We start from the raw sequence: 27658 nt of genomic DNA, 5'->3' as shown, positions 1-27658 counted from the left end.
ACATATTGTTTCAAAGCAGCTTTACAGTGATAAACAGGAAAATAATAATCAATGATGTAAACAGAATTCGATTCTGCTGTAAAACAGCTCTAAAAAGAAAATAGTGTCATTGTTCAGCTGAGGTCAGTTCAGTGTTGATTCAGTTCTGTTAAATAACTGTGTAAAGTTGATTAATTATGAAATGAGTTCGATTCAGCTATAAAGCAGCTCTGGAGAAAACAGTGATATCATCATCCAGCTTAATTCAGTTCTCGTCCAATAGTGTCAGTGCATTCAAGGCAATAGTTTTGCTGAATATTAAGTTTCCCCAACTAAGCAAGCCAGAGGCGACAGTGGCAAGAAAACCAACTTCCATCAGGTGACAGAAATGGAGGAAAAAACCTTGGGAAAAACCATACCCCATCTGGGGACTAGTTCTCCTCTGGCCAAAAGAACGAACATGGTGGAATTATGATTCCAGGCTGCATCACAAGTCAGATTGTGGAGTGATATCATTCAGAGCATTTCATCCAACTCCTTCTGCTTGGGATACTTATATAGCCTACTTATACTTATGGCATATGGTGGAGGGCTATGTTTAAATATACAGTACCATATTTTATTACATATACATCTATATATTATGAAGTGTAATACTGAATATGAAATTGCTTTTATTACAACTAGTAAATATATTGACACATAGTCAATATATGAAAAGCAGAATGTATCATTCAATATATAATATAAACACAATATTATTTGGTATATTTTCAATAGGCCTATACATGAAATAATTTAATAAATTGATCGTTCATAAGGAAACAGACATCAGTCTCTATACAGTTCACACAGCCTACAGTCCAATCATATTAGAACTGTTGGTATTGTTATATACATGGATATAACAATACCTTATTACACAGGCTATGAATGTAATGGAGACCGGTTTTGTATAGTATAATCTATCCAATACGCTTACATATTATGCTTTTATTGTGTGTAGGCCTACATATCAACTTTTAAAAAGCTCTTTTTATGCACATACACTTACTAACCACGTTACACATAAGAGCTTCATCTATCTGCCTGTCTGTCTAGGCCCCTTGCGTGAATAATAATTGGGGTTTTGGGGGACTTCCAGTCTGGGACATTCAATATGTGTGCCTGGCTCAGATAGGTCTATGTAGAGCTCTTGAACATGAAGATTACGACGTAGTTACATGGGTGGGAAGAAATCAGGACCACCCATTCAAAGCGATGCCAGCAGAAGACATGCAGCGCCGCCCATGAGCGCGAGCGATACAGTTAAAGAGATTATTTCAACTGGATCCCGCCACAGACCGTTAATAATTTACTAACTCGGAATGAACGGTGACTACTGCTCGTCTGACGGCTGAAAATAAATCAGCACATATCCGGATTGTTATAGCGCAAAAAACAAAAAACAAAAAACAAAAAAACAAAAAAATAGCAAACGTCCTCACAGGGTAAGACAAGTTTCATGACTTCCGAAAAGTAGTTGGACTATCAGTAAGGAGAGCGCTGTTTCTTCTTTACCATATTGTGCTTACTTTGATAGTTAAACGTTTAGGTTAAACGTTTAGGTTTAACATAATCGATTTAACAATGATAAAGCCTGGCTGTCACTGTTATAACTTGGTATTTAAATATATTGTATCGCAATACATGATATGGGATAGGCTACGGGGTGTGATACTGGACTTTATGTCAGTCTTTAAGACTTTTTTTCTGCCACGTTTAATATTTTAACAGCAGCATTTTTAAATCTCTACAGAATAACACAATTAAAGCTTAAACTGTTTCAAGGCTTTAGATTAATTAAAGTCAAGATGTAATGTCAAATGTATGTTTGTGTCTACTCAATATGTCTAGTTCAGCCTGTATCCTATTATTGCTTCACCAATAAGTTACAAATTAGTGTCCAGTTACTTTATTGATTGATTGATTGATTGTGATTGATTTGTTTGTATTTTGATTGACTGATTGATTGAAGCACAAGCCTTTGGTCTTTGGGGAAAGAGAACTATTAGGCTAGATATCTTATATAAGCTAAAATTTATTCAGTTTTTGTACACAAACTGTAGTGCTCACTGTGTTCATGAAGCTCAACAATTTAACCCTGTTTGCAAAGTTACTGTGTTTGCAAATTTATTGAATTAATGGAAAGGTTATGTATCAATATTATGTATAAAAGGTTATGTTTATCAATAACTACAGAACTTTTTTTTTTTTTTTTTTTGCCAAACTAGCTATTGAGTGATTAAACTGCTGAGTGAAGGGTCACATTGCAAACCATTACCTTATATTCTGAAGTATTTTTTTCTTTTATTTGAACCTTTAACCTGATTTCATTTTTATGTTTATGTTTATTTAATGTTTATTGTAAGAAAATAATGTCACAGAAATCAGGGTTTTAAATTTTATTCAAACATGCCCTAAATTTTGGTAACAGGATTGCAAAAAATGATGTATGGTAAAACTGATACAAAAAAAGAAAAAAAAAAAAAAAAAAAAGTGATTAGGTGTTTTAACTCTTATTTTGTACCATGCATACGCAAAGTGTCTTTGTACATTACATGGAATGCAATAAATAAATTTATATTATTAATAAAAATAATGAATGCAATATGAACAAAGAGAGAAAACAGTTCAAAATGAATAGATATGACATTGCATGACCTTTCCACTAATCGAGTCATCCTGATCTACTGTTCACTGCAGACAAAACTATTAACAATACAGTATATTGTTGTTGTCCCAAAAAAGTTCTGTAGCTTGAAAATTAAACTTGCCTCCAAAACACTAAAGAATCACATGCTTCAGGTCTCATGATTCTATTTATGGGCCATTCCCCTGTCTGGGTCACCCCTCCACTTGCTCTTCTCCTTCTACATATAAAGTGGAATACATGTAAAGAATTTTATTGCATTCCATGTGTTCACAACAATGCTGAATTCAGCTGAATTCAGTGCTATACAGTGGCTTGTGATTAACAAAGTTCAGTATGAAATGGTGAATTAATTCTGTAATGTTTAGGATTTGGTAGGTGCCCATGTAGCCTCTGTATGTCCATGTGATCCTATTCATAATATAGTAAAAATTGATTCTAATTCAGCCATGGTTTATGGTTCCATTCCACCCCATATAAGGCTGGCTTTTGCTGTTTTGCACTGATTGTTGTCTAATACATTCTCATCTTTAATCTAATATAGTTAAATAGTGGGACATGATTTGACTGACTTCCCTGACAAAAGCCCTTTGTTTGTCCGTTAATGTGGAGAATGTATAAGTTGTTTGCAGGCGAATAGAGCCTGCAGTGTTCACAGCAGCATGTTCTAGAGACTTTCTCTTCCTCTAAATCACATTATTTGCCGGTATGTGGATAATACTGAACATTGTACCAGTCTGGGAGACAGAGTGCTGTCTGAAAATGTTAAACCAATTAGCACATCACAAAGTTAGTGCCTTTATGTCTGTATGTTTACAGACATCAGCATAGAAAATATAAAAATTGGTCTTTGACTTAGAAGTTTTTTGTTTGTTTTTGTCTGTTCTGTGACAGTACATTTCTATTTATGTATTTAGCAGATACTTTTATCTAAAGCGACTTACAAAAGTGGAACAAAACCAATTTGTCAAAGAGCCAACAATATTCGTAATATACAGTGCCAGGCTTATTAGTCAGCTAAACGAAGAAGTAAGCTATAGAAGAGGAGAAATGCAGAGAAGACAGTGAAGTTAAATGATACAATAGAGTTCAAAGACAGTCAGTGAAGTGTAATTAGTCTCCATATGAAGTTATCTGAATGTTTAGCACAACAGAAATTATGATTCCAGTGAAAGGAACCATGACTGAAGAATATCCAATTGGATGTATAGAAAACCTGTGGCAGTATGAGCCTTTCAAATCCATTCAAATTAGCCAATTTATTTTTTACAGTTCACATAGTTATGACTATTGAATTTAGTGATCTGCTGACATTGGGTTGGCAGACATGGATTATGTGTTTGAATGGATGAGGACATCAATTCAGTGGTTACGTCTTGCAGAAGTTAGCAAAATGGCAAAAATGTGGCAGAGAATATAAAATGTTTTCTGTCTGGTCTTTGCTTATTCCACAAGCTCATGTGCTATCAAACTTTCTCTCTTGCACCACTTGACACTTCAAATAATCTACGATGTTGAAGAAACATACTGTCATGTGCTGTTATAGGAGAGTTACCTCGCCTGACTTTGACAGGATCAAGTTGATAATTAAGTTGGAAATAGACTCGTATAAGATCAACCAAGGCCAAGAATACCCCAGAATACACACACACACACACACACACACACATATATCAGTGCTAGATATAATGAACTGAACATTCTGTTCATTATGCAGAGTTGAGCTTGATCATACCTTCACATATTGATTTGTCATGATGAAAACTGTAACATACAAATGTATAAAAGAAATTGATATGTGCATGATTTTACATAATATGAGCGTATGGAGAATATATTGTAGACTAATACAACTCAGCCTTATTCTTAGTGCGCACTTAAGAGTGTAAACAAATAGCTATTCCTCTCTTGACTGACTGGCATAACATCATTTTGAGAATGTATCTTTGAATATGAGCAAAGACAATGCAAAAAATGGCACTACAATGCTACAGTGTTGTTGTGGGTGGGTAACAGGGTGTTGTTATGCTTGCTAAGCTGTTTTGAGTTGTTGTTAGTTGCTTGCCTACTGCAAGTCAAAAGTTCCAACACCAAGTATCTATATGACATTCTGGTGTCTAGATATGGCTAGGGTCCCTCCTTCAAAAAGTGACCTAATAGCACACTTCTCCTAAACAAGATGCATAATTTGAGGTATTATTTATGTTTTTAGCACACACAGTGTGGGAAATGTACATACTTTCATACTCATAACTTGATGTTGAGTATGAGCAGTAATAGCTGTGATTCTTTTTGAAGAAAGCACCACTATAATGACTCTGCAATAATGCACCACAATAATGACTCCTCTAGTCTCTGTTACTGGCCTTGAGAATCTGTTTTTACTCCCGTAAATCAGCTGTTTTGCACAGGAAGAGTCCATTTTCTGAAGCAGCTTTTAGAAACAATGGAAGGATGTTGCTGTTAACTGTGTCACAGCAGCTGTCCTCTTTCAGTTTTTTAAAAAATGCTTTAAGTAGTGTCTTCCATTTACTAAAATTTTACACCAAGGAACTAAATAATGTTTTTGACAAATCTGTTTAAAATTACTTACTCTCACATGAGATTCCCCCCCTTATGGTGCAACCATGTTGAGAGATCTGTTTTCTTTATTTTGGTAACCCCCATATTAATAGACACTGAGTTATGGAATAATGTAATCACATGACAAACAAGGCTGAATGTTTTTCTGTTCCAAGATGCAGCTTACATGCCGATAGGTGTCAGCATAAAGTTAATGAGTCATCAGTCAGTATTTTATAAAGTTTGGTTCAAGCCATACTAGCCAGTAAAACATCCTAAAAAATGTTCTTGGTGATCAACCCTCTTGTTGGAAAAGATAGCATTAATATATAGCTTTAACCTTGTTGTGCAGTCATCCAAACATGTATTCTACTTATTGATCTTGGAAGAGCACCCTCATGTTTTGCCAGGATTGTTAAGCTTAAATATGATGTCATTGAATGTGTCCTGATAGGTGTGTTTCTGTTGATACATGTCAAGTGTGCTGCATGCTCCATGTGTTGGAAAGCTGTTTCATTTTATATCAAGATAAATGCAGTTTTGTTATATAATGTTGTGTGTTTATAGTAGTAAACCTGGGCCTTTAGACAGGAGGAGTCTGTGAACAACAGTTGATCTATTCATTTTTTGTATGCATGCAGTTTAAGGGTGAGTTTACCTAAAATAGTAGGTGCTACAATAATAGACAGATGTGGAAATAACAGTGTCAGTCCGCAACCAACTATGCAAGAAACATTGAGAAAATGAGTGCAATTATGTGTACATTTTGTGACTGGAATTTCCAAAAGTAATAACTACTGATTATTTCACAAAAATTTAACTCGTAAAACAAACAGTTCTTCTCATGAATATGCAATGTAGTTACTAGTAAGTGATTAAAACAAAACTCTGAATCTTTTTTCAAATATTTGATGCCAGGAATCTCAAACTGGCAAATCTAGTGATTAGTTCTTTTTTAAAAGTGTTTATTGAAGCAACATCTTGCAAATATTAGTTAAAACGACTTGTGAACATTTCCAAATTGTAAATGGTGTGCCTTGAGCCCTTGAAGCTAATCCGATTTGAACTGGCAACCCTAACTAACCATCTCTTTGTGTGTGTGTTTTTGTGTGCAATATGAGTCAGATGTTCAGTTAACAGACTGTAGGTGTGCCGTCTGATGCTGACTAGTAAAATGTAACCTATTATCATTTAATCAATATTGTTTTTTTTATAGATGTGAACTGATATGAGAATACAGTAGAATGATTTAGCCATCTTTTTATGTTTATTAGACGTGCACATATGCAACATAAATGTGATTGATATTCACTGAATGACATGTTTTGGTCTTATTTCCAGCAGCATCTACAACTTTAAACACTGGCTTTTGTATCCTGAAAAATTAGCTAATTTCACTAGGGATGTCGTTTTTAGAGCGTGTGCATGTGCTTCATTTCCTTGTTTATTTTTTCTTGCTTGGTTCTTGAGGAAGCAGCTTTTGCTCTATTGATCAACTGTCTAGCACTCACTGTCCTGAAAGACAATAGCCGCTTTTCCAGGAGACCCTGGGGTCTTATCAGGCCCACTTCCTTTCAGGAAAGAGCAGCTGTGTTGCTGCGCAGGCTGTGACACTGGTAAAACAACAATGAAATGCACAGTATTTCTAGTTCAACCAAAAAGGAAAAAAAAGTACCATAAAATATTGATAATAGATTAACAGAAAAAGATATATTTAGCAGAATGCTCACATTACTCTTTTACATAAAACAAAGTAAATGGAGATGGACACCTTCAAAGCTCCAAAAAGACAAACAGCATAATCGAATGAAGTTTCCATATAAATGAGTGCTATATTCCAAGACTTTTTAAAGGGTTAGTTCACCCAAAATGAAAATTTTTTTCATCATTTAATTTAATTAATCTTCAAAACACACAAGAATTTTCTGTTCCTCCATTGACAGTCCACACAACCAAAACTTTGACAATACAAAAAGGTCATAAAGGCATTGTAAAACTAATCCATATGAATCAAGCAGACTAATCCAAGTCTTGTGAAAAGATATGATCTCTTTATGTGATGAACAGATTTAATTTAGACTTTTATTCACATATAAACAATGATTGACACACATACATAGAGCACATCAAATGTGGTACACACAGAAGTTCAAATGTGTGTGTGTGATGCGCAAGAACCAGTGAGGTTGAGAACCAAAAAAAAGCAACAAAATTTAAGTTGTTATTTACTAAAAATCTAATGGCTTGTATTTAGAATTACTCCCATTTATCTATTCCCATCATATTGCTTTAGAAGATATGAAATATAGCGCACAAGTTGTATAGAACACTTTTATGGTGCTTACTGTTTCTTTTTTGGGGCTTGAAAACCTCTGGTAATTATTCCATTGTATGGAAAGGAAAAGCTTTGGCATTCTGCTAACTATCTAATTTTGTGTTCTATTGAAGGAAGTCACATGGGTTTCAAACAACATGAATGTGCGTAAATGATGACATTATGTTCATTTTTTGGTGTACTATTCCTTCAAGTCATGTGATTGGACACAAATTCCTGACAGTGCTTTAAGGTTGCCGTCAGAATGCTCTGTCAGTGATTTTTATGGGACTGCCCACACTTGAAACTGCCCTGTTTCAAGTAAGATGTGTCCTTGCCCAGCCTGCAGAGTTCACATAACATATAATGTGAATAAAGACCTCCTGCTTCCTCTGCAGGAAAATGGGAGGGAGTGGCTATGAGGTCACTTTCAAAACATGACTCCCATTCAGACAACACCACAGTGGAAGATTTGTTTGAGTTATTTGCCTGCTCTGAGAAGTCACTGTTCCCATGTTCAAAGTGGTGAATGTTATTCACAAAGCTCTTATTTTTATGGACCAGAACTAAATGAAAGAATGAAAGGTACAGGGTTAGAACACAGATTTCTTCTGATTTGACTTGACAAGCACTGAAATAGATGATATACAGTAAATAACAGTCAGTCGTTTGAACTCACTTGATTGAATTTATGCTTATCATCTTAAAAATCTAAAGATTTATAACTTAAAATAGTGTAGTTGACAATATAAACTTTGTTTATACGTATGAATTTCACTACAAACATTTACAGAAAAATGAATGGCTGTTTTGGAGCAGATAGTGAAAGAAAAGCAGCGAAAAAGTGTCCAGCATATGTGACTTCTTTTATTATGTTCATAATGCTTCCCAGGAATCACCTCATGAAGTTGAATCAATGTCTAAGTGTCCCAAGTTGGAATCCGGGGATGGCAACTTTGGAGAAGTTTAAATTAGTCAATACATAATTTACATGTGTTATTTTGTAGTTTTGATGATGTTACTATTATTCCATATATTTTCAGCATATTTTCAGTTACAAATGGTGACATATTAAATGTCACCATGAGAAGTCACTGTCGCTGAACATTTCTATCATAAAACAGTTGTCAAATATTGTTTAGCAAGTTACATCTTACCACACACTCTATCACTGTTAAAACTAAAGCGTTGCATTGGAATTCAAACTCGTCTTCTGTGAACAGCAAGGCCCGCCTTCTTTGATTTGGTTTGCCCTCTTGATCATTTTGACATTGACGAGCGCTGTTCGACTGTTATTGCAAACCAGCCTAAAATGTAACTTTTAAAACTTTTTGTGATCCTAACAACAAACAAAGCAGTGCGCAATGGAGTGCAGCAAAGCAGCATCAAGAATTTAAGCTATATTTCAATTTGGCCATTTCCAGTTACTGGGAGGGACTTGTCCCCCTCAATGTCTATGGTGTTTACGGCCCTGTCTTGTAGTATAAATGTTCAGTTCTTTGTAAAATGGTGGATATTCTTTTGTTTTTGTGAGTCTGGCATGTTTGTAGCATGCTGGTTAAGAGGCACAGAGTTAGACAGGAATGTGTTTTTCCCATCTTGCCTTGTAATTAGGCTGTTACCAGCAGGCAAACACAGTGATACCTCTCAGCTCACAGCTGGAGGGACGGGGAAGTCCTGCAAGCTGCAAATCAAGAGAACACGCTTTGAGTTGACAGGCTAGACTGTAGTCGCAGGGACTGGAAACCTGGTCAGCTGCATGCACAACGTGCTGCATTGCGCCAGACACATTCAGTCTGTCCAATACAAAACATATTGAAGCATTCGAGTTTGGTCTCCACATGGTACCGTTACTTTGCTCAATCAGTGGAAAAAACAGCTTTGGCCTGTTAAATGTGATCAAACGGTACGCAGTATGTTTTTAATTTGACACAGCCTTTGCCAGCAGGCCCAGCACTACTTAAACCAGTGTAGTGCTTCTGGGTTTTTTTTCTTTGGCCCAACAGTCTGCTCATTATATCCTGCATTTAAACGGTTTGGTGCCTTTGTGGAGTCTTTGTGCTCAAATGACATGTCCGAGCCTGGTCATATTAGCACTGTGTGAAATAGGAAGTGTCTAGTGGAATGTGCCTGGGGCTCTGTGAAAACAGTTATGTGTAACATGCTTCCCCTCCTCTGTCAGAGGGTGTGCGTGTTTTAACTATATTTCCATGGTCTTCTCTGTCCATTGGTATTGAAATTTAGCATCCTAAAGGATGTGCACAATATGTGTTATTAATAATATGTGAGGTGTGTGTTATATACTGAAATTATATAAAAATTTATGAAGTGGTTCCATGATACAGTATATTAGATGGTAATTTTGTACTGTGGGGACCACAATTAAAACTCAGAAATAATTAATGAATGAGAAATATTTAAGATTCTGCTCTAAGGTCACTGATCTGTCATAAGATGAAGAAGATGAAGACGAAGGTACACAGGATCCAATACGAAGTTATTTTAATAATACAGTAAACACAGGAACAGACAGAAGGTTTAACAGTGTGTGTGTGTGAAACAGAGGTAAACACACACAACATGCAAACATCGACCAACAACTGAAGGGTGAAACAGAGCAACTTAAATACACAGTGACAATGAGATGATAACAAACAGGTGTGATGATTTGATGAGCAAAGAAACACTGAGTGATGAAGACAAAGAAACACATGTGAGTGATGAAAACAAACTAGAAATCCATGAAAACAGAAACTAACTAAGCATAAGTGTAACATGATCAAATAAGCAAATTTAAGACATTGAGTAGTGAACTCCTTTGTACAAAAGGTCAGGATTTCTTCATTTGAGATGCAAAATGCTTTTTATCATTCTCAAATCATGCTGGAAAATATGATCATCAGGTTTTGTTCATGTCAGCTCAGCACTGAAATTGTTATGCTAAAAATATAAATTGGTCTCAGACTTTTGGACTCTACTGTACTGGTCCAAAACACACAGCATCACCATGGTACCATATCCAAAGAAAACCCCTGTATTTCCTCTCAACAATATTCTGTAGATGCACTGAACAGCAGAATTTTTATACTTTTTCATTGCCTATATTCTTGTCTGAAAATGTAATTAAGTTATTTGGCTTTAAATAGCGTGTTGTATAATGATGTTTACAATCCATGCAGATGACAAGCAATTTATAAGTCAGCAAAAAGCAATTTATAAATCAGCAAAATTAATAATGCTATAATACTATAATTGTGCAATACTACAATTAAAATTTTGTAATTTAATCCAGAATATTACACAGAGCAAAAGTAAAAATGAAGAACAGTAGAGAAAGAGAAAAGCAGGTGTGACACGAGACAGAAAATGCATAATTTTTCTATAAAATGTCTGAGAACATAAGCAATGAACACCATACATAGAACGGCACATAGACCATCTAAGCATTAACAGTAATGCATAACCCAAATATACTACAAATTAAAAAGATGATGGCAAACAATAAGGCACACAATTTACTTGTTATGAGAGTTAAAGCTGTATTTTTGTCAGCCAAATCTTGTTTTGAAATTACCCATTAAGTTCGACTGGACAGCCAAGGTAATCACAAAAACCTCAGGACTATGTGTGCAGTCTAAAAACAACTAATTTCTATGACATAAGACCAGAGCATGTTTCAGCTAGAAACTGTGTCATCCTGGCTTATACATCATTGCTGTGACCTAATAAACATGCAATGCAACATGCATCAACACCATTACCTATCAGCCCATGTCAATTGTGACAATCCAGGACCATTGGCTCTTAACAACTGAATAACCCTTAAAACCTTCACAGTGACCACATATAGACCAAAAACATCAATCAAATGGTTTAGAGATGCTTTTAGGTTGCAGGTCACCAGCTCTGCAGCTCCCAAACAATTTTATTCATTAGTCTTGTGTTTCGAAATTGAAATTTTGTCTTTTGCTTGCAGGTATGCTGATTTGTCCTCTGGAGGGGCAACAGAAGGCTCCATAAAATGACCCAATCAGTGCACATATCCTCCAAACTGCCAAGTAAGTAAATGTTTTACTCGGTAGATAGTAGTGTTTCAAGATGACCACACCTGCTATGTTAGGCAGTCGTGGCCTAATGTTTAGAGAGTCAAACTGGTAACCCAGAGGTTGCGAGTTTGATTCTCAATACCAGCACCTAGCAAGGCACCTAACCCCCAATCGCTTCCTAGGCACCACATCAAAAATGGCTGCCCACTCCTTTGGTTGTGTGTGTGTCCACAGTTTGCAGTGTGTGGGTTCACTACTCACAGTTCCTAATGTGTGTGCACTAACTGGATGGGTTAAATGCAGAGGACAAATTCTGAGTGTGGGTTACATACTTGGCCTTTACATGTCACTTTCACTTTCATATTTGCATTGCAGATCTGAGTGCCCCTTTTCGTTGCTCTAATGAGGAAGAAACAGATCAAGGTGGCTCCTATTCTGTACAGACACCCTACGGATTCCAACTGGACCTTGATTTTCTCAAGTATGTTGAAGAAATCGAGAGTGGACACAGCATTCGTAGAGCTAATGTGAACCCTCGGAGGGGATCTCGGGGTGACCGTGGGCGAAATTTGGGTATTGGGGGTCGGACCAGTGGCTGGACCTCCACTGAGTCCCTTTCCTCAACAACCAGTGAGAATGGCCAGACTAACCAACCTTATCTCCAGAGCCCAATTACACCACCTAGTAAATCACAACCACTTTCTCCATTACCAGTTATCACTCCCAGTCAACCTACTTGGTCCAAAGTGCCACCACCACCTCCACCACGCAACCCTAGGGTAGAGAGAACACTTCTTGAAACTAGCCTTCGGCTGCAACAGGAGCAGAGTCAGTTTTCAAATGGTTTAGGCTCTAATTTGTCCGACCTTTCCAAAGTGAGTTCCAAAGCCAGTGGATCTAATAGGGACTTCTCTGTAGCTTCTTCCCAGCTTGCTTCAGATGCTCACTTGCTACAGATATCACCTGTTGTGCAGAACCCCCTTTCTGGGATCTGGACCAGAGCAAGTCCTCAGACATCTGGAAGGAGCACCCCAGCCTCCAACTCAGGAACATTGCCTCCTGGGCAGCTTCAGACAGTGCGAGAACAGATGGCCACTGCCCTTAGGCAGCTGAGAGAGATGGAAGAGAAAGTGAAAGGAGTACCAGCTCTAGAAAGAGAAGTTGCCATGCTCCGTGCAGAAAAGGAAAGGTTGGCTCTGGAACTTCGAAAGAAAACAGAAGAACTTGATACAACGCTCAAAATGCAGGTCTCCACTGAGGCAGTAGTGGGAGCCTTTCAACCAGGACCCCTACCGTCGCCATCAATTTGGAATAAAAGGCCAGAATGCAAAATTGATGAACAAGACAAAAAGGAAATAAGGAAACTAACCACTACTCCTGTAGAAAAAAGATCCATATCAGTAGGTAGTGACATTCCTCTTGAGGCTGTGCTAGTCTTCAATCGTCAAGCACTCAAGGATGCTGCTGTCGAAACTACTATTGATGTTTGTCATGCAGCTATTGAGACTGAGGCTAGTGCCATGCATGATGAGGGAATTCAGACTGGAGTGGATACAGAAGATGTGGCAGTCTGGGTAATAGAATCATTTCTAGGGTTAAAAAGTGAGACAGAACGAGAAATTGATACCCTGCAACACACTATCAAATTTCAACAGGAGTCAATCCAGGTTCTTGAGACACAATTAACTCAGGTCAACCAAGATCTTGAAGCTTTAAGGGCTCAGGAAATTGAGAGGACATCCAAGATTATGTTGGACAAAGAGACAATAGTGAAACCAGAGACAGTCAATGCCCAAATGGAAACATGTCCTGCTGAAGTTTGTTCAGTTGGAGTGTTGTTTCCAGATGTGACTGACCCGGAGTACATTTCAAAAACTGACCAAAGCATTCAAACAGATCCTGTGGAAACTTCAAAGGAAAAAACTGTGGCGCTAGTAAGCATTGGTATCCAGTGGGAATCTCCCTACATCACAGATATACAAGACAGTGAAGAACAGACAACTTCTGCAGAGAGTAAGCATTGTTATTTTGAAATGTCAATAGAATTTTTTGACTTTTGTAAAGCATGTTCATGACCATACTATGCAGTTATTCCAAAGAAAAAATTGTCTAATTAAGATAATTGCTCTGCTTTTGCAGTGTTACTGTACTGTTGTAGGTTATGCAGTCTCTCTAACATGTTGTTAGCACAGTAACAAACGCAGAAATAATTTAAAGTCGGTTACTATTCATGTAATACATGAATAGTAACCGGCACGATTCAGTAAACTCAAAATAAACTCAAATCCCACCATACATTTATTTCTTTATCTCAAAAGTATTGAGAATGCTGTTTCATGTTGATTTAAATAAATCTGGAAAACCCCTTTAACAGTGATTTCTTTGCAATAAAGCTGCAGGCCCTCTGAAATCTATCATGAAGAGGAAGGATGGGAGTGGCGCCGGTGCAGTTTCCAGTGGTGGCAAAAAGAGCTTGAAGTTTGTTGGAATTCTAAATGGAGGGTGAGTTGCTAGAGCAGATATTTAAATAATGAAACATTGTTAGGCATGTTACAAAGTGCCTTTACCATAAAAACATCAATGCCATTAACTGCGTCCCATGGCTTATTGCTTTTATAAAATGGCAACAACAGCAATATCATAAAAGACAATTACCTTTATGAATTACAATAAATACTTTTATGCCAAGTAACAAATGTATGTATATCACTGGCTTCCAACATGGCTCTTCCAATTTGATGATACTATACTGAATTTCTCCACCTAAATTCTTGCAGGTATGAGTCTACCTCTAGTGAAGAGGATGAAGAAGAGGATGAAGAGAGTTCCTCTGATGGAAGTGAGGCTGGTGCATGTTCAGACAGCAGCGTGGAAGAAGAGGCAGCTCTAGAGGATACATCTGAAGAAGAGATGAATATAAATGTGGATGAAACTGATAGTGATGAAAACATGCCAGCTGGGACTGAAGATTTAAAGGATCAGGCAGAGGAAGTAAAGGAAAAGTAAGTGCCTGTAGATTTGTGTGATGACATGTTCATATCATAAAACAGTTTGCTTTAAATTCATCTCTGTGCTAGAAAAAAATTAAGGTCCAAAAATATTGTTGACTCATCCATTAAAAAAAATCAAATGTGTCCTGAAAAAAGCAATCTCAGAATGTTTAATATCGAGTTTAGTGAACAGTGATTTTCATTCGAAATTCATTCGATAATGAAAAAAAGTAGTTTGCCTTAAAAGTGCAGAAAGTGATTTCTGAGAAACGCTGTTGAATGTGGCAGTAGTGGTAGGAGGCTTATGAATATACTCATATATACTATATACTCATGATGGGGAGGAGAGAGAGTGAGCAAGAGGGAGATTTGAAGAAAGGTTGTAGAAAGAGAGATGGCTGAGAGACATTACAAAAGAGAAAAGCTCAGAGGAATATCACTGGAAAAAGAAGAGTTATGATCAGGTAAGAGCTTTAGAACCTGCATTAATATTAAATAGAGAAGCTTTCCAGCGCTGGAGAGACCTAAGCGGGAAGGCCTGAAAACAGACGCAGAGTTTGTGTTGTTTCGGCTCCATATGTGAGTAACATTGTTTCACAGAACCAAGATATGCTGTTGTTATTGTTAGCTATAGTACAGGACAGTTTTTAGTGTCATTGTTTGTCTGGAGCTGCTGTGCTGCTGGCAACTAACAAACTCTTGCTTGTTTATACTCCTGTGTACTGTTCGTTCAATTTTTTGTTCTTCCTTGTTGTTCATCAACTTCGCATTATTTTTTGCGAAGCATTATTTTGCTTCTCTTCAGCTATGATAAAGAGACAATCGCACATCTTTGTGCATTTTGGAGGCGGAGCAATGAAGGGAGGGGTATGTTTGTTTGGGTTGATTTCAAATATCAAGGGCCCTCATCATATTCCCAGCGCAATGCGGTGCCAGGCACGACGCAAGTGTTTTTTGCTAGTTTCAGCCCGACGCAGTTATCATGTTCACATCCTGTGCCACGTTGTTTAAATAGTAAATGCATTTGCGCCCATTTGTGCAACCATGGGTGTGCTGGTCTGAAAACGAGCTGTGTTCAGGTGCATTGTTGGCATGTTGCTATTTTGAGGCAACTGAAAACGACTGCGCCATCGACCAACTGAAACCTGGTCTAAAGTCAATGCCGCAATATTTGTTTTGTTAGCGTTAGTAATATGTGCCTATATGCGGGTGCACAACTCGCCTACACTCTGCTTATTACACACACAGAGACGCGCAGCAGCACACAAACATGCCGAATATTAAAAATAAAACGATTACAATGTAGAAGATTATTATTGTGTGCATAATGAGACTCTGATTGGTTTATTGCACGTTAAAACACACCCCTTACTCATTAAGAGAATAGGGACAACCCTTTTAGACCATGCACCGGGCACGCCAACAATTTTTCCCGTCCTTAAACTAGCAAAAATGGATTCGGACACGCCCTAAGTGCACTTGCGCCGTTCGCTTTAGACCAGGCACTTAGATTGTTAAAATAGGGCCCCAAGTGTTTCTCAGAATTCGCTTATTACACCTTTAATTAAAAACAGACTAATTTACCCAATATTTGAATGTGCTATGTATTTTTTATGCTTATTAGAGTATCACGTTCTTAGCTCAGCAAAATGTTAACATCTATCTATTGAAATCAATTAAGAGTCAAGTTTGCTTATCAAGTGAGAAGCTATTTGTGTGGTGTGCGGAGTATTTATGTAATGTATATATTCACAAATATATTACATATATACAGAAAAACTAAATGGACATTATCTTACAGGTTTGAACTAAGTGCCAAAATGCGTGAAGCTTGTCTAATTTTGAAGAACCACCTTAATGATGGAGCCAAATCAGTAAAGAGTAAAGAAGTGGTAGGAACAAATTACACACATTTCATTTTATTCACATTGTGGTCATTATTCTAAATGAATCAATTCATTCCTGTCAAACTTGACAATAAACTATTAAGCTGCTCTGTTAACTTACACAGTTGTCCAGCACTCATACCGTTCAGTTGGAGTGGTTCCGAGTATCCAGTGCAAAGATGGCCCAGCCATTACGTGTGTCAAATTACCTGATGGCTTTCTCAGAGGTCTCCCCCATCCTGCTGGAACACGTAGTCAACATGACTGACGGCAACGGCAACACTGCTTTACACTACAGTGTCTCCCATTCCAACTTCACTGTTGTGGACCTGCTGCTTGACACAGGTTAATAGAATTTAGTTTTTTTTTCTGACACATCAGAATAACATGGTAACAAGCAATGCAATACCAAAACTGAGATTATAACAACCAGTATCTAATAGAGTTCCTGAGTTCATTCTTTTGCAAGGGAATTAACATAGTAAACTAATGTAAGTTTGATAATTCATCAATATTTGGCGTCCTTAAAATATACAGCTAGCACAGTTGAATAAAGGCCTGTTCACACCAAAGACGATAACCATAATGATAACGAACGATAAAGACATAAATATAAAAGAATAGCAGAGTCCACATCGCAACTACAACGATAATGGTACAGAGAAACAATATAATTTGAATCACTTTTAGAATGATTTTTCCAGCTGAAGAACAATAAAAAAACATTGACAGCCAATCAGAATCCATCCTGAGCATTTAAAGCAGCAGACGACAAAACTGCTGCGTGCGCTTAGAATAAACAGAACGATATCGTCCGCTGGTGTGGACGCTAATACAGTTATCATTATAGTCATCTTTATAATTATCATTCTTGGTGTGAATGAGCCTCAAACCATGGGGAAATGCACCCAGCTACATTCCTTAGCTTAATGCTAAGAAAAGTATGTTTCTGTTATATAGTGAATACTGTGTTAATCATATTGCCTGGAACAAAATGCAATATGCAATGATAGTCGTTTCCAACAGTAATATACAACATTGTTGTCACATGGCCTCACTATATTGCATGTTTAAGTGAGTGTTGTCCTTTTGTTACCTTTTTTTTTATCATTCAAGTTTGTGTATTTTACTATTGTTGATTTGTGGAGGTCAAGTTTTATTTAAGTAAGTTTATGCAAGTTTTTAAGTACAGTAAGTTTAAGTAATTTTTTAAGTACAGTAAAGTACATCTTTATAGACTATATGCTAATGAGCTGTTCTGAGTTGTCCAATAGTTTGGGACATTGTTACAATACATTGTTACAGGCAACTTCAGGCAATGCATAATCAGCTGTGGATGTGTTCATGTGCAGGCATGTGCAATGTTGATCAGCAGAATAAAGCCGGATATACAGCTGTGATGCTGGCAGCCCTTTCAGCAGTGAAGGAAGAGGACGACATGGCAGTGGTCCAGAAACTCTTCCGTCTGGGCAACGTCAATGCCAAGGCGAGCCAAGTAAGTCACCCGGTTAATTAGATATTCATCTGTGATTATATCCTCTGCTAATTTAAATATGACATTTCAACTCACACTCTTAAAAATAAAGGTTCATCATTGGCATCTATTGTTGAAGAATCTAACATCCATGGATTCTTTCCATTGCACAAAAGGTCCTTTATAGTAGACTATTCACTGAAAGATTTGGGGAAACTAAAATGGTTCTTCTACGGCATCACTGCAAAAACCCCCTTTTGGAACTTTTATTTTTGAAGTGTAAATAGATGCTGTTGGAGATGGTATGCCCCCTTTCATTTTTATACATTTCTAAACTCATTTGGTGAAAGATTTGCTAAAGGAAATAAAACAGTAACAGAATGTTCTCCATTAAATATGGAATACATATACACTACCAGGGCTTGACATGAACTTTTTTGCTCACCAGCCACTGTGGCTAGTGGTTTTCCAAAGTTACTAGCCACTCAGCATTTTCACTGGCCACAATTTTGACATCGATACCATGGGAAAAAACTGCCATAAAGATATTTTTAATATTATCTCATAATTTAGCAGCAGGTATATTAGGCTGCTGTCACTTTAAGACCTGACGCACAGATCCATTATACTATTAACACATGCGTATTCTTTCTTAACTGTTTACGTTCACTTAAAACGTTCACATGAATACTCGCCAAGACCGGCATTTTGACATTATTTTGCATGTATTTGACTGTTTAAACCATTAAGCAATGAAAAAGAACTCAATTTAGCTTTATGTGCGTGCACTTTGGGTGTGAGCACAAAATCTGTGGGAATGAGTAAAATTATGCGCAATGCGCGTAATCCAAGTGAGTGAGGGGAGGCGGGTTTATGTGTCAACTCAGATATTTTAGTATCAATATGTATCGAAAAATTGATATTTTTGACAACACTACATTGCACTTGGCTTTTTAAAAGACTACAATTGAAAAATGTATATATTATATATAAATTTCAACCTGCCAAAGTGGCTAGTAGGAGTGACTGCATTATACACCACTGCTGAAATCCACCTGCATTTGGCGGGTTGTTAAGTGTAATATCAAGCCCTGTACACTACTGTTGAAAAGTTTGGGGTCAGTGAGATTTTGTTTTTAAGATATAGTATTAATACTTTTATTAAGCACGGACACATTAAATTGATCAAAAGTGACAGTAAAGACATTTATAATGTTACAAAAGATTTCTATTTTGAATAAATGCTGTACTTCTGAACTTTCTATTCAGCAAAGTATCCTAAAAAGAACAATGATCACAGTTTCCTCACAAATAAAAGCAGCAAAAATGTTTTCAGCATTGATAATAATAAGAAATGTTTCCTGAGCATCAAATCAGCATATTAGAATGATTACTGAAGGATCATGTGACACTGAAGACTGAAAATTGTGCTTTGCCCCAACAGGAATAAATTACATTTTAAAATATATTAACACATATTTTTATATTTCACAATATTACTGTATGTTTGAACAAACAAATGTAGCCTTGATGAGCATAAGAGACTTCGTTCAAAAACATTAAAAAAGCTTTACCGACCACAAATTTTCAAACAGTTAGAGCTGTTTAAAAGATTTTCTGATATCAGCCAACATTTTGGACACTTAAATGGATAGTTCACCCAAAAATGAAAATTCTGTCATCATTTACTCTCCCTCATGTTGTTCCAAAGCTGTATGAGTTTCTTTCATCCGTTGAACACAAACGAAGATATTTTAAAGAATGTTGGTAACCAGACAGTTGATGGCACACGTTGACTTCCATAGTATTTATTTTTTTATTTTTTTATGGAAGTGGATGCCGTCAAATGTCTGGTTACCAACATTCTTTAAAATATCTTCTTTTGTATTCAACAGACGAAAGAAACTCATACAGGTTTGGAACAACTTGAGGGTGAGCAAGTAATGAGAAAATTTTCTTTTTTGGGTGAACTATCCCTTTTAAGTGTCCCTTGTGCACTTAAACTTATGGATGTCATTTCATTAGATTAAAAAACAAACAAACAAACATAAAAATGTGGCATTCATTTTAAAGAAAGTTAATAACAGCCAAAATGGCTCACAATAGTTAAGTTCTGATCTGAGATGAGAACATTTGCAGATGCCACTTGATTTGATATTTTGTATGTAATACCATGAAATTATAATTGCATTCATGCATTTAGTCTGGCTTAATTGCCAAAATACACTTTGGGGGCTACTGTATATAAGTTTTTTTGTGCACAGATTACTGCATTTTTGGTGTAAGTTAATGAAAGGGATGCATTGATTGCCAGACAGCATAGATCCTTTAGATGAGCACCTATCTTTTGGTCTGTCTGTGGTTAGGCAGGACAGACGGCTTTGATGCTGGCCGTGAGTCATGGACGGCATGAGATGGTGCGCGCACTGCTTGAATGTGGTGCTAATGTGAACATCCAAGATGACGAGGGGTCCACTGCTCTGATGTGTGCGAGTGAACACGGTCGAGCTGAGATTGTCTCCTTGCTGCTGGAGCAGCCGGGGTGTGACATTTCGGTCGTGGACAATGTGAGTACACCTCAAATACTTTCATACAGTCATGATGTATTTGTACATGACACTAAAATATGTACTATTTCTGCATAATACTGTACCCTAAAATAAAGCCATAATCAACTAAATTGTTGGTCACACTAACATTCAAACGAAGGTAAACATACTATTTATGAAGCGAATGAATGACCTACTACATTTGAAAAAAATTATTCCACAATGCAGTGAGCTCAGCTAGACCTTCTAATTCCAGTGTGACAAATGAAGAGAAAGAAATTTTAGCCATGATTTTTTTTTTTTTTTTTTGTTAGCATTGACTTTCTTTCCTTATGATTTTAATTTTTCAATGTTATATGCTTATTATAAAGTGACTTTGAGCTTGGGAAAGTTTGTCATACTTGAGTGAACTAACGAGTTTGGGTTAAAAATGCATAACCATTTTTATTTTCAGTATTATAATTGAATGCAATAGAAGCTTGTTTCTGCCTCAGAGAGAGAAAAAAAAAAAAACTATATCTCTGACTCTATATCTCCCAATTGTGACTTTATTTCTCTTGTTACTTCATATTATCACACAGTGTGATTTTTTTTCTTTTCTTTTTTTTCTCACAATTAAATATTTTATTTTTTATTTTGAGGTAGAAGCAGATAGATGGTGTATTTAACATTTTGATTTTACTTTTTTAAAGTCATTTCCTGTTGGCCATGTATGTGGGGTCCAAAGTAATTGTGTATGTTTGAAATCCAGTGCAGTCGCTTCCATTATAGTAGGATATTGTACTGGATGTTTTAAAGAAAATTATGGGCCGTTGCATAAACTTCTTAGATTTCATCAAAAAGATCTTTATTTGTGTTCCAAAGATGAACAAAAGTCTTATGGGTTTGGAACGACATGAGGGTGAGTAATCAATGACAGAATGACTCACCCTTTAGAGCCAGCTATGTTTATGCAACTGGCCCGATGTCAAGAAGAAATAAGTCACACCCTAAATGTTGCTGGATTCGGTAACCAGTGTTAAAGCATCCAACCCAAGAATGCATTATGGGTAAATTTATGCCCTTTGGCTTCTTTCCTTTAGGATGGAAGTAATGCTCTCTCCATTGCCCTGGAGGCATCCCACAATGACATTGCAGTTCTACTTTATGCCCACATGAACTACTCAAAAACACAAGCGGAAGTAAGTTCTCTCGCACTTACCACTTATGCAGCCTGTAACTGATTCAAGTAGATCAAGCAGCAGGATTTGGGCAGTTTTATTTCTTTTAATAATCACTCTACAAGAATTTGTTAAAGTGATGTAAGAGAAACAAGATATTCATTCAGTAAAATGTAGGGCGAGACTTGATTTTAGCAGTTTGGGATTAATTGGGTCATGAAAAGTGAGTATTACATACCAGAATGGAGCCAGATGTGAAAGGGAGTTTGTTGAAACAATGCCTAAATAGCTGTTTGGCTACTGGTTAACATTATCCAACTGTCCACACAGACTGACTGACACCAGATTAAAAGGAAATCATTTCAGAAGCAGAGCATGTTATTAGAATTATTTTTGATTTTTTTCACAATTAGAACCTATTTTGAAAATGTGTAAATTCAGATTTCATGTTTATTTTGAAAGTACAGTATCTCAGAGAAGTGAGTACATCCCTCACATTTTTGTAAATATTTTATTATATCTTTTCATGTGACAACACTGAAGAAATGACACTTTGCTACAATGTAAAGTAGTGAGTGTACAGCTTGTATAACAGTGTCAATTTGCTGCCCCCTCAAAATAACTCAACACACAGCCATTAATGTCTAAACCGCTGGCTACAAAAGTGAGTACACCCCTAAGTAAAAATGTCCAAATTGGGCCCAATTAGCCATTTTCTCTCCCCGGTGTCATGTGACTCATTAGTGTTACAAGGTCTCAGGTGTGAATGGGGAGCAGGTGTGTTAAATTTGGTGTTATCGCTCTCACTCTCTCATACTGGTCACTGGAAGTTCAACATGGCACCTCATGGCAAAGAACTCTCTGAGGACCTGAAAAAAAAGAATTGTTGCTCTACATAAAGATGGTGTAGGCTATAAGAAGATTGCCAAGACCCTGAAACTAAGCTGCAGCACGGTGGCCAAGACCATACAGTGGTTTAACAGGACAGGTTCCACTCAGAACAGGCCTCGCCATGGTCGACCAAAGAAGTTGAGTGCACGTGCTCAGCGTCATATCCAGAGGTTGTGTTTGGGAAATAGATGTATGAGTGCTGCCAGCATTGCTGCAGTGATTGAAGGGGTGGGGGGTCAGCCTGTCAGTGCTCAGACCATACGCTGCACACTGCATCAAATTGGTCTGCATGGCTGTCATCCCAGAAGGAAGCCTCTTCTAAAGATGATGCACAAGAAAGGCCGCAAACAGTTTGCTGAAGACAAGCAGACTAAGGACATGGATTACTGCAACCATGTCCTGTGGTCTGATGAGACCAAGATAAACTTATTTGGTTCAGATGGTGTCAAACATGTGTGGCGGCAACTAGGTGAGGAGTACAAAGACAAGTGTGTCTTGCCTACAGTCAAGCATGGTGGTGGGAGTGTCATGGTCTGGGGCTGCATGAGTGCTGCCGGCACTGGGGAGCTACAGTTCATTGAGGGAACCATGAATGCCAACATGTACTGTGACATACTGAAGCAGAGCATGATCCCCTCCCTTCGGAGACTGGGCCGCAGGGCAGTATTCCAACATGATAACGACCCCAAACACACCTCCAAGATGACCACTGCCTTGGTAAAGAAGCTGAGGGTACCTAACCCCTATTGAGCATCTGTGGGGCGTCCTCAAATGGAAGGTGGAGGAGCGCAAGGTCTCTAACATCCACCAGCTCCGTGATGTCGCCATGGAGGAGTGGAAGAGGACTCCAGTGGCAACCTGTGAAGCTCTGGTGAACTCCATGCCCAAGAGGGTTAAGGCAGTGCTGGAAAATAATGGTGGCCACACAAAATAGACATTAGCCAGTGGTTTAGACATTAATGGCTGTGTGTTGAGTTATTTTGAGGGGACAGCAAATTTACACTGTTATACAAGCTGTACACTCACTACTTTACATTGTAGCAGTGTTGTCACATGAAAAGATAATAAATATTTACAAAAATGTGAGGGGTGTACTCACTTCTGTGAGATACTGTACTATTAAAATCTGCTGTGCTTCACAAAAAATGCATTAGTACATTAATTCAAAATTTATTATTAAAATTGTATCATTCAGGTGAGAAATCAGAATATTACCATGGTGGTATATTGTGGTAACTTTACCAACTTTTGTGTTTGTTCTTTGATCAGGTATCACCCAAAGCAAACCCCCGGGTCCCGTCCAGTCCTAGAAAAACATGGCCCTCAGAGTGACATACTGTATGGACACATTAAGTACAAAATGGATAGAAAAACAAAATTAACTAGCTTTACTGGAAGATTAACAATGTCTATGTTACAAGTTTATACATATATATAAATATATATTGTATTCACTGAATACTTTTTTATCCACATATTTAATGCACTATACTGCAACATTACTATGTAAAATATTATGTAAACATTAATGTAGGTAAGATCAAGAATTTTACTTTTAATCTTCAACAGGTGTATTTACTATAGTACATTTACTGTACTACCATGATATCAATGTTTGAATAAGGAAATAAGGTATTTGGGATGATCACAGCTTAGCTGTAATGTTATTGTGATTACATAGTTCACAAACTGAACATTGTTTTGATTAGCGGTTTAACTAAAATGTTTGGCTCTGCTCAGAAATACTCAAGTGCAAATCATGATGTATAACGTGTCCTGTTGTTCAGATATGAGCAGGAAGCATTGCAGCAGATTAGGGTGAATGCTTTATCCTACTTTTAAGAAAGTCAACCCCTCAGTAATCATTAATCACACTCATTGTGGCTTCATAACACAGGCAACCTGTGACCCTGTAATTACATGCTGTTTGAAAAAGGGCAGCAGCAAACACCTACATGGACTCCACCCTTGTTTTCTACCACCGTTCTGCGTTTATTTTTATCCTCCAATCTAATTGGATAACAAGCCATTACATATGTAGTCTGTCATGTCTGGATCTGATGGTGGTATTTTTGTTCTCTTGTGATCTGTTCTTTGAACTGAAAGGACATTGTCTGACTTTCAAAAAGAAAAACATTTGCCTTCTAGAAATCTTAACCAATCACTGAAGGGTTAAACAGAATTGGACTTAAAAACTAAAAGAATGAAATCAGCCAAAACCTATTTAGACAAATCAAAAGAAGTGGTATTTGAAAGAAAAATAGCACTTTTCAGATCTTGAGCTTGAAATCATGACACTTTGTGGCTGTGGGTAGTAGAACATATTCATAGACATAGTTAATATGATTAACTAGTCTGTGGTTACCCTGTTAGGACACTTGTGCAAGATTTCTTTTCCATTTATAATTATTTGCTGTCCATCAGAGTTTGCTTGGTTCATTAACGTCAATACACTGATAACTGAACTCGGCACTTTACACAAATTAAGAAACCAGGTGTTAAGGTAAATACCTGTAAAATCTTAAACTTAACTAGAATGTTTACTGTAGATTTCAAATACAATCTTTCATTTTGTCCAAAGATGCTGCAGCAGCACTGCAAGCAGGTAAACGTCCTTTAGTTGCTCATTTAAACATATTTTGATGTATTCACATTTACAAGTATGGTTTTGTATCATTTTATGTCTGTCAGTATTTTGTTTATTGTCTATTTCTATGGTATCTATGCTTTGTTTAAATGATTGTATCATGCTATGCAGCTTTTGCTATTTAAGTTAGCATTTTTTTAAATGTACAAATAAAGGAAACTTATTTAATGCCATGCAGTTACTTATTAAGAGAATGCACCTACACTAAAATATAAAATTTTGGTTATATAAACATCACGCTGACCAATATATCAAAGCCTGGATCATATTAAAACATGATGTTTGACAATACAAAAAGAATATTACATAACATTCACGTTCAAAAGGTGAACCCACCTGCATCTGTATAGCCAACTAGTCAAAATGCATATCCGATGTCACTAAAGTATAGTTAAAAGGTTAGCAAAATGGTCACCGTGATTTTGTCAAGCAAGACGTTCCTGGATCAACATCTTTTGTTGATCCTGGAACAACATTCTTGTCCAAAAACATAGTCCCAACCCTATCCCTAAACCTAACCCTACCTTATCCCTTAAATCAAAGGGAAATGATAGGTGAATAACACTTATGTTGAAGCCCCTAACCCTCTTTGTTAGCCTAAACTTTATATTAACTGAAACCTATCCCTATTCTCGGATTGGCTGATCGAAATGTTGATCCAGGAACATGTTCTACTTGGTGAAATCACATTCACCATTTCGGTCTACATGCAGTGTGTCCTCTTGGCATAGTCAGTCTTGATGTTACACCTAAATGTGGCCTTGAATCTGGGCCTTAACTCATGGTCTCAGGCTGGACCACAGTCTATTTCTACTGTACTGAAGATGATCATTACCTCAACCACTAATCTGCACAGTGTCTTCATTACAGAGAATTCTCAAGAATTGCATGGTTCTGAATGGCTGCTTAGCCACTGTACTGCGTGGCTCTGTCTTTGAATTTTTGTCTTTGTTTATGCCTTTTCTCCATTTCAACTCAATTAAAATGAACTGTCTCTTGGACTGACAGATCTGGGGCCAACTGGGTTTTGTCTTGACTGAAGAAGTAGACTTGAATCTATACACCTGTAAAGATGTATGGTTATGACAAATATGCAACAGTAATCTTTTAAAAGACAATAATGGTGTTTTAATATGAGAACAACTTTTTGTGGAAGTTTGTGCAACAAGTTAAATGCAGTGCTGTCTGTGCAAGCTTCTTTCACACTCCAGTCAGCATGTGGCATTACACAGGTTGGTCTTCCGCCTTACAGTTGAAGATGTTCACAACCATGAGCCCAATATTATTGCTAAAATCAGTAAAATCACCAGAATGATGCTTACGTTTCTCAATATTTTAACCATTTAAACAGGGACTGAGGACTGCCAAAGGGTTGGGCAGCTCTAAATTTAAAGGTAACACCATTTCAATAGTCAGACATTCTACTCACTATTAGTAACTACATGACATCTACCAGTCATTAGAGTATTAGTAGACTGTCTGCTAAATATCTGCTAATACTTTTTTGATGATCCCCCAACAGAAATTTTACTGACTGTAACTTTACAAAACCATGTCAACTTATTCTAATAACACTAACCCTAACCTAACAGTCTACTAATACTCAGAGTTAGTTGACATGAAATTGCAAATTATTAAGAGTTGATGTATAGTTGCAAAGTTATAGTTGGTAGAATATCTAAAGTGGACTATCAAAATAAAGTGTAACCAATTTAAATTAAACGTACTTAAAATATAAAGATTTATTAAGTAACATCTTCAACACTACCATAAAAGTTCAATATAAATCCTGTAAAAAAAGAAAAAGAAAAAAAAGTTTGAGGTAGTTAGACTTTGACAGTCTGTTTGGAAAATGCTGTGAATCATGCCAGCTACTCATTTCCTTTGTTTCCTTAAGGAAACAAGTCCATTCATGTTGCTAAACTGCATTCAGATCCACGGTGGATGCAAATAAAAAGCAGGACAGCCATGTTTTCAAGAGGTCATAACCATTTCCTCCTGAAGTTCACCAAGAGTTCTGGCACCAATTTATTTTGTGACTGTTTTCCATCCCCTCTCTTGACTAAATCTTGCTGCTCTTTGCCTCCTGTAACTTTAGGATTATATATGTGAATAAGCTATGTTATGATTAGTTAACTTCTTTACATTGAAATAATTGCAGTTAAAGGGTTAGTTCAAGCAAAAAATGAAAATTGTCATTCATTACTCACCCTTATGTTGTTCCAAACCCATAAGACTTTTGTTGATCTTCGAAACAAATCTATTTGATGAAATCTGAGCTTTCTTTCCCTCCATTGACAGTCCACACAATTACCATTTTAATGCTTCAAAAAGTTCATAGAGATCATAAAACTATTCCATATGAACTGAGCGGTTTAATCCAATCACTTTATATAATGAAGAGATTTAATTTAGGCTTTTAGTCACATATAAACATTCATAAACACACACATCAGATATGGTAAACG

General features: G+C 36.9%; 1 protein-coding gene across 1 annotated transcript; it reads left to right on the top strand.

Moving 5' to 3' along the window:
- The first annotated feature begins 1212 nt into the window (after positions 1–1212).
- kank3 (KN motif and ankyrin repeat domains 3) lies at positions 1213–25358 on the top strand. Its single transcript, XM_051903452.1, has 11 exons — positions 1213–1469; positions 11524–11605; positions 11969–13606; positions 13987–14095; positions 14371–14595; positions 16385–16475; positions 16595–16814; positions 17822–17964; positions 20310–20510; positions 21575–21673; positions 23813–25358. Exons 2-11 carry the CDS (start codon positions 11569–11571, stop codon positions 23873–23875), a joined length of 2826 nt encoding a protein of 941 aa, XP_051759412.1. The 5' UTR covers positions 1213–1469; positions 11524–11568; the 3' UTR covers positions 23876–25358.
- Positions 25359–27658: the final 2300 nt, after the last annotated feature.

The sequence above is a fragment of the Ctenopharyngodon idella genome, chromosome 8 (assembly GCF_019924925.1).
Source record: "Ctenopharyngodon idella isolate HZGC_01 chromosome 8, HZGC01, whole genome shotgun sequence".
Taxonomy (NCBI): domain Eukaryota; kingdom Metazoa; phylum Chordata; class Actinopteri; order Cypriniformes; family Xenocyprididae; genus Ctenopharyngodon; species Ctenopharyngodon idella.
This window is presented reverse-complemented; position numbering and strand designations above follow the sequence as displayed.

What these genes read in the sequence shown, in the direction of transcription:
- kank3 (XM_051903452.1), top strand. Translation starts at nt 11,569, where the DNA reads ATGACCCAATCAGTGCACATATCCTCCAAACTGCCAA. An exon ending in ACAGACAACTTCTGCAGAGA is followed by an intron (nt 13,607 to 13,986) that starts GTAAGCATTGTT and finishes TTTGCAATAAAG; the next exon opens with CTGCAGGCCCTCTGAAATCT. An exon ending in GCAGAGGAAGTAAAGGAAAA is followed by an intron (nt 14,596 to 16,384) that starts GTAAGTGCCTGT and finishes ATTATCTTACAG; the next exon opens with GTTTGAACTAAGTGCCAAAA.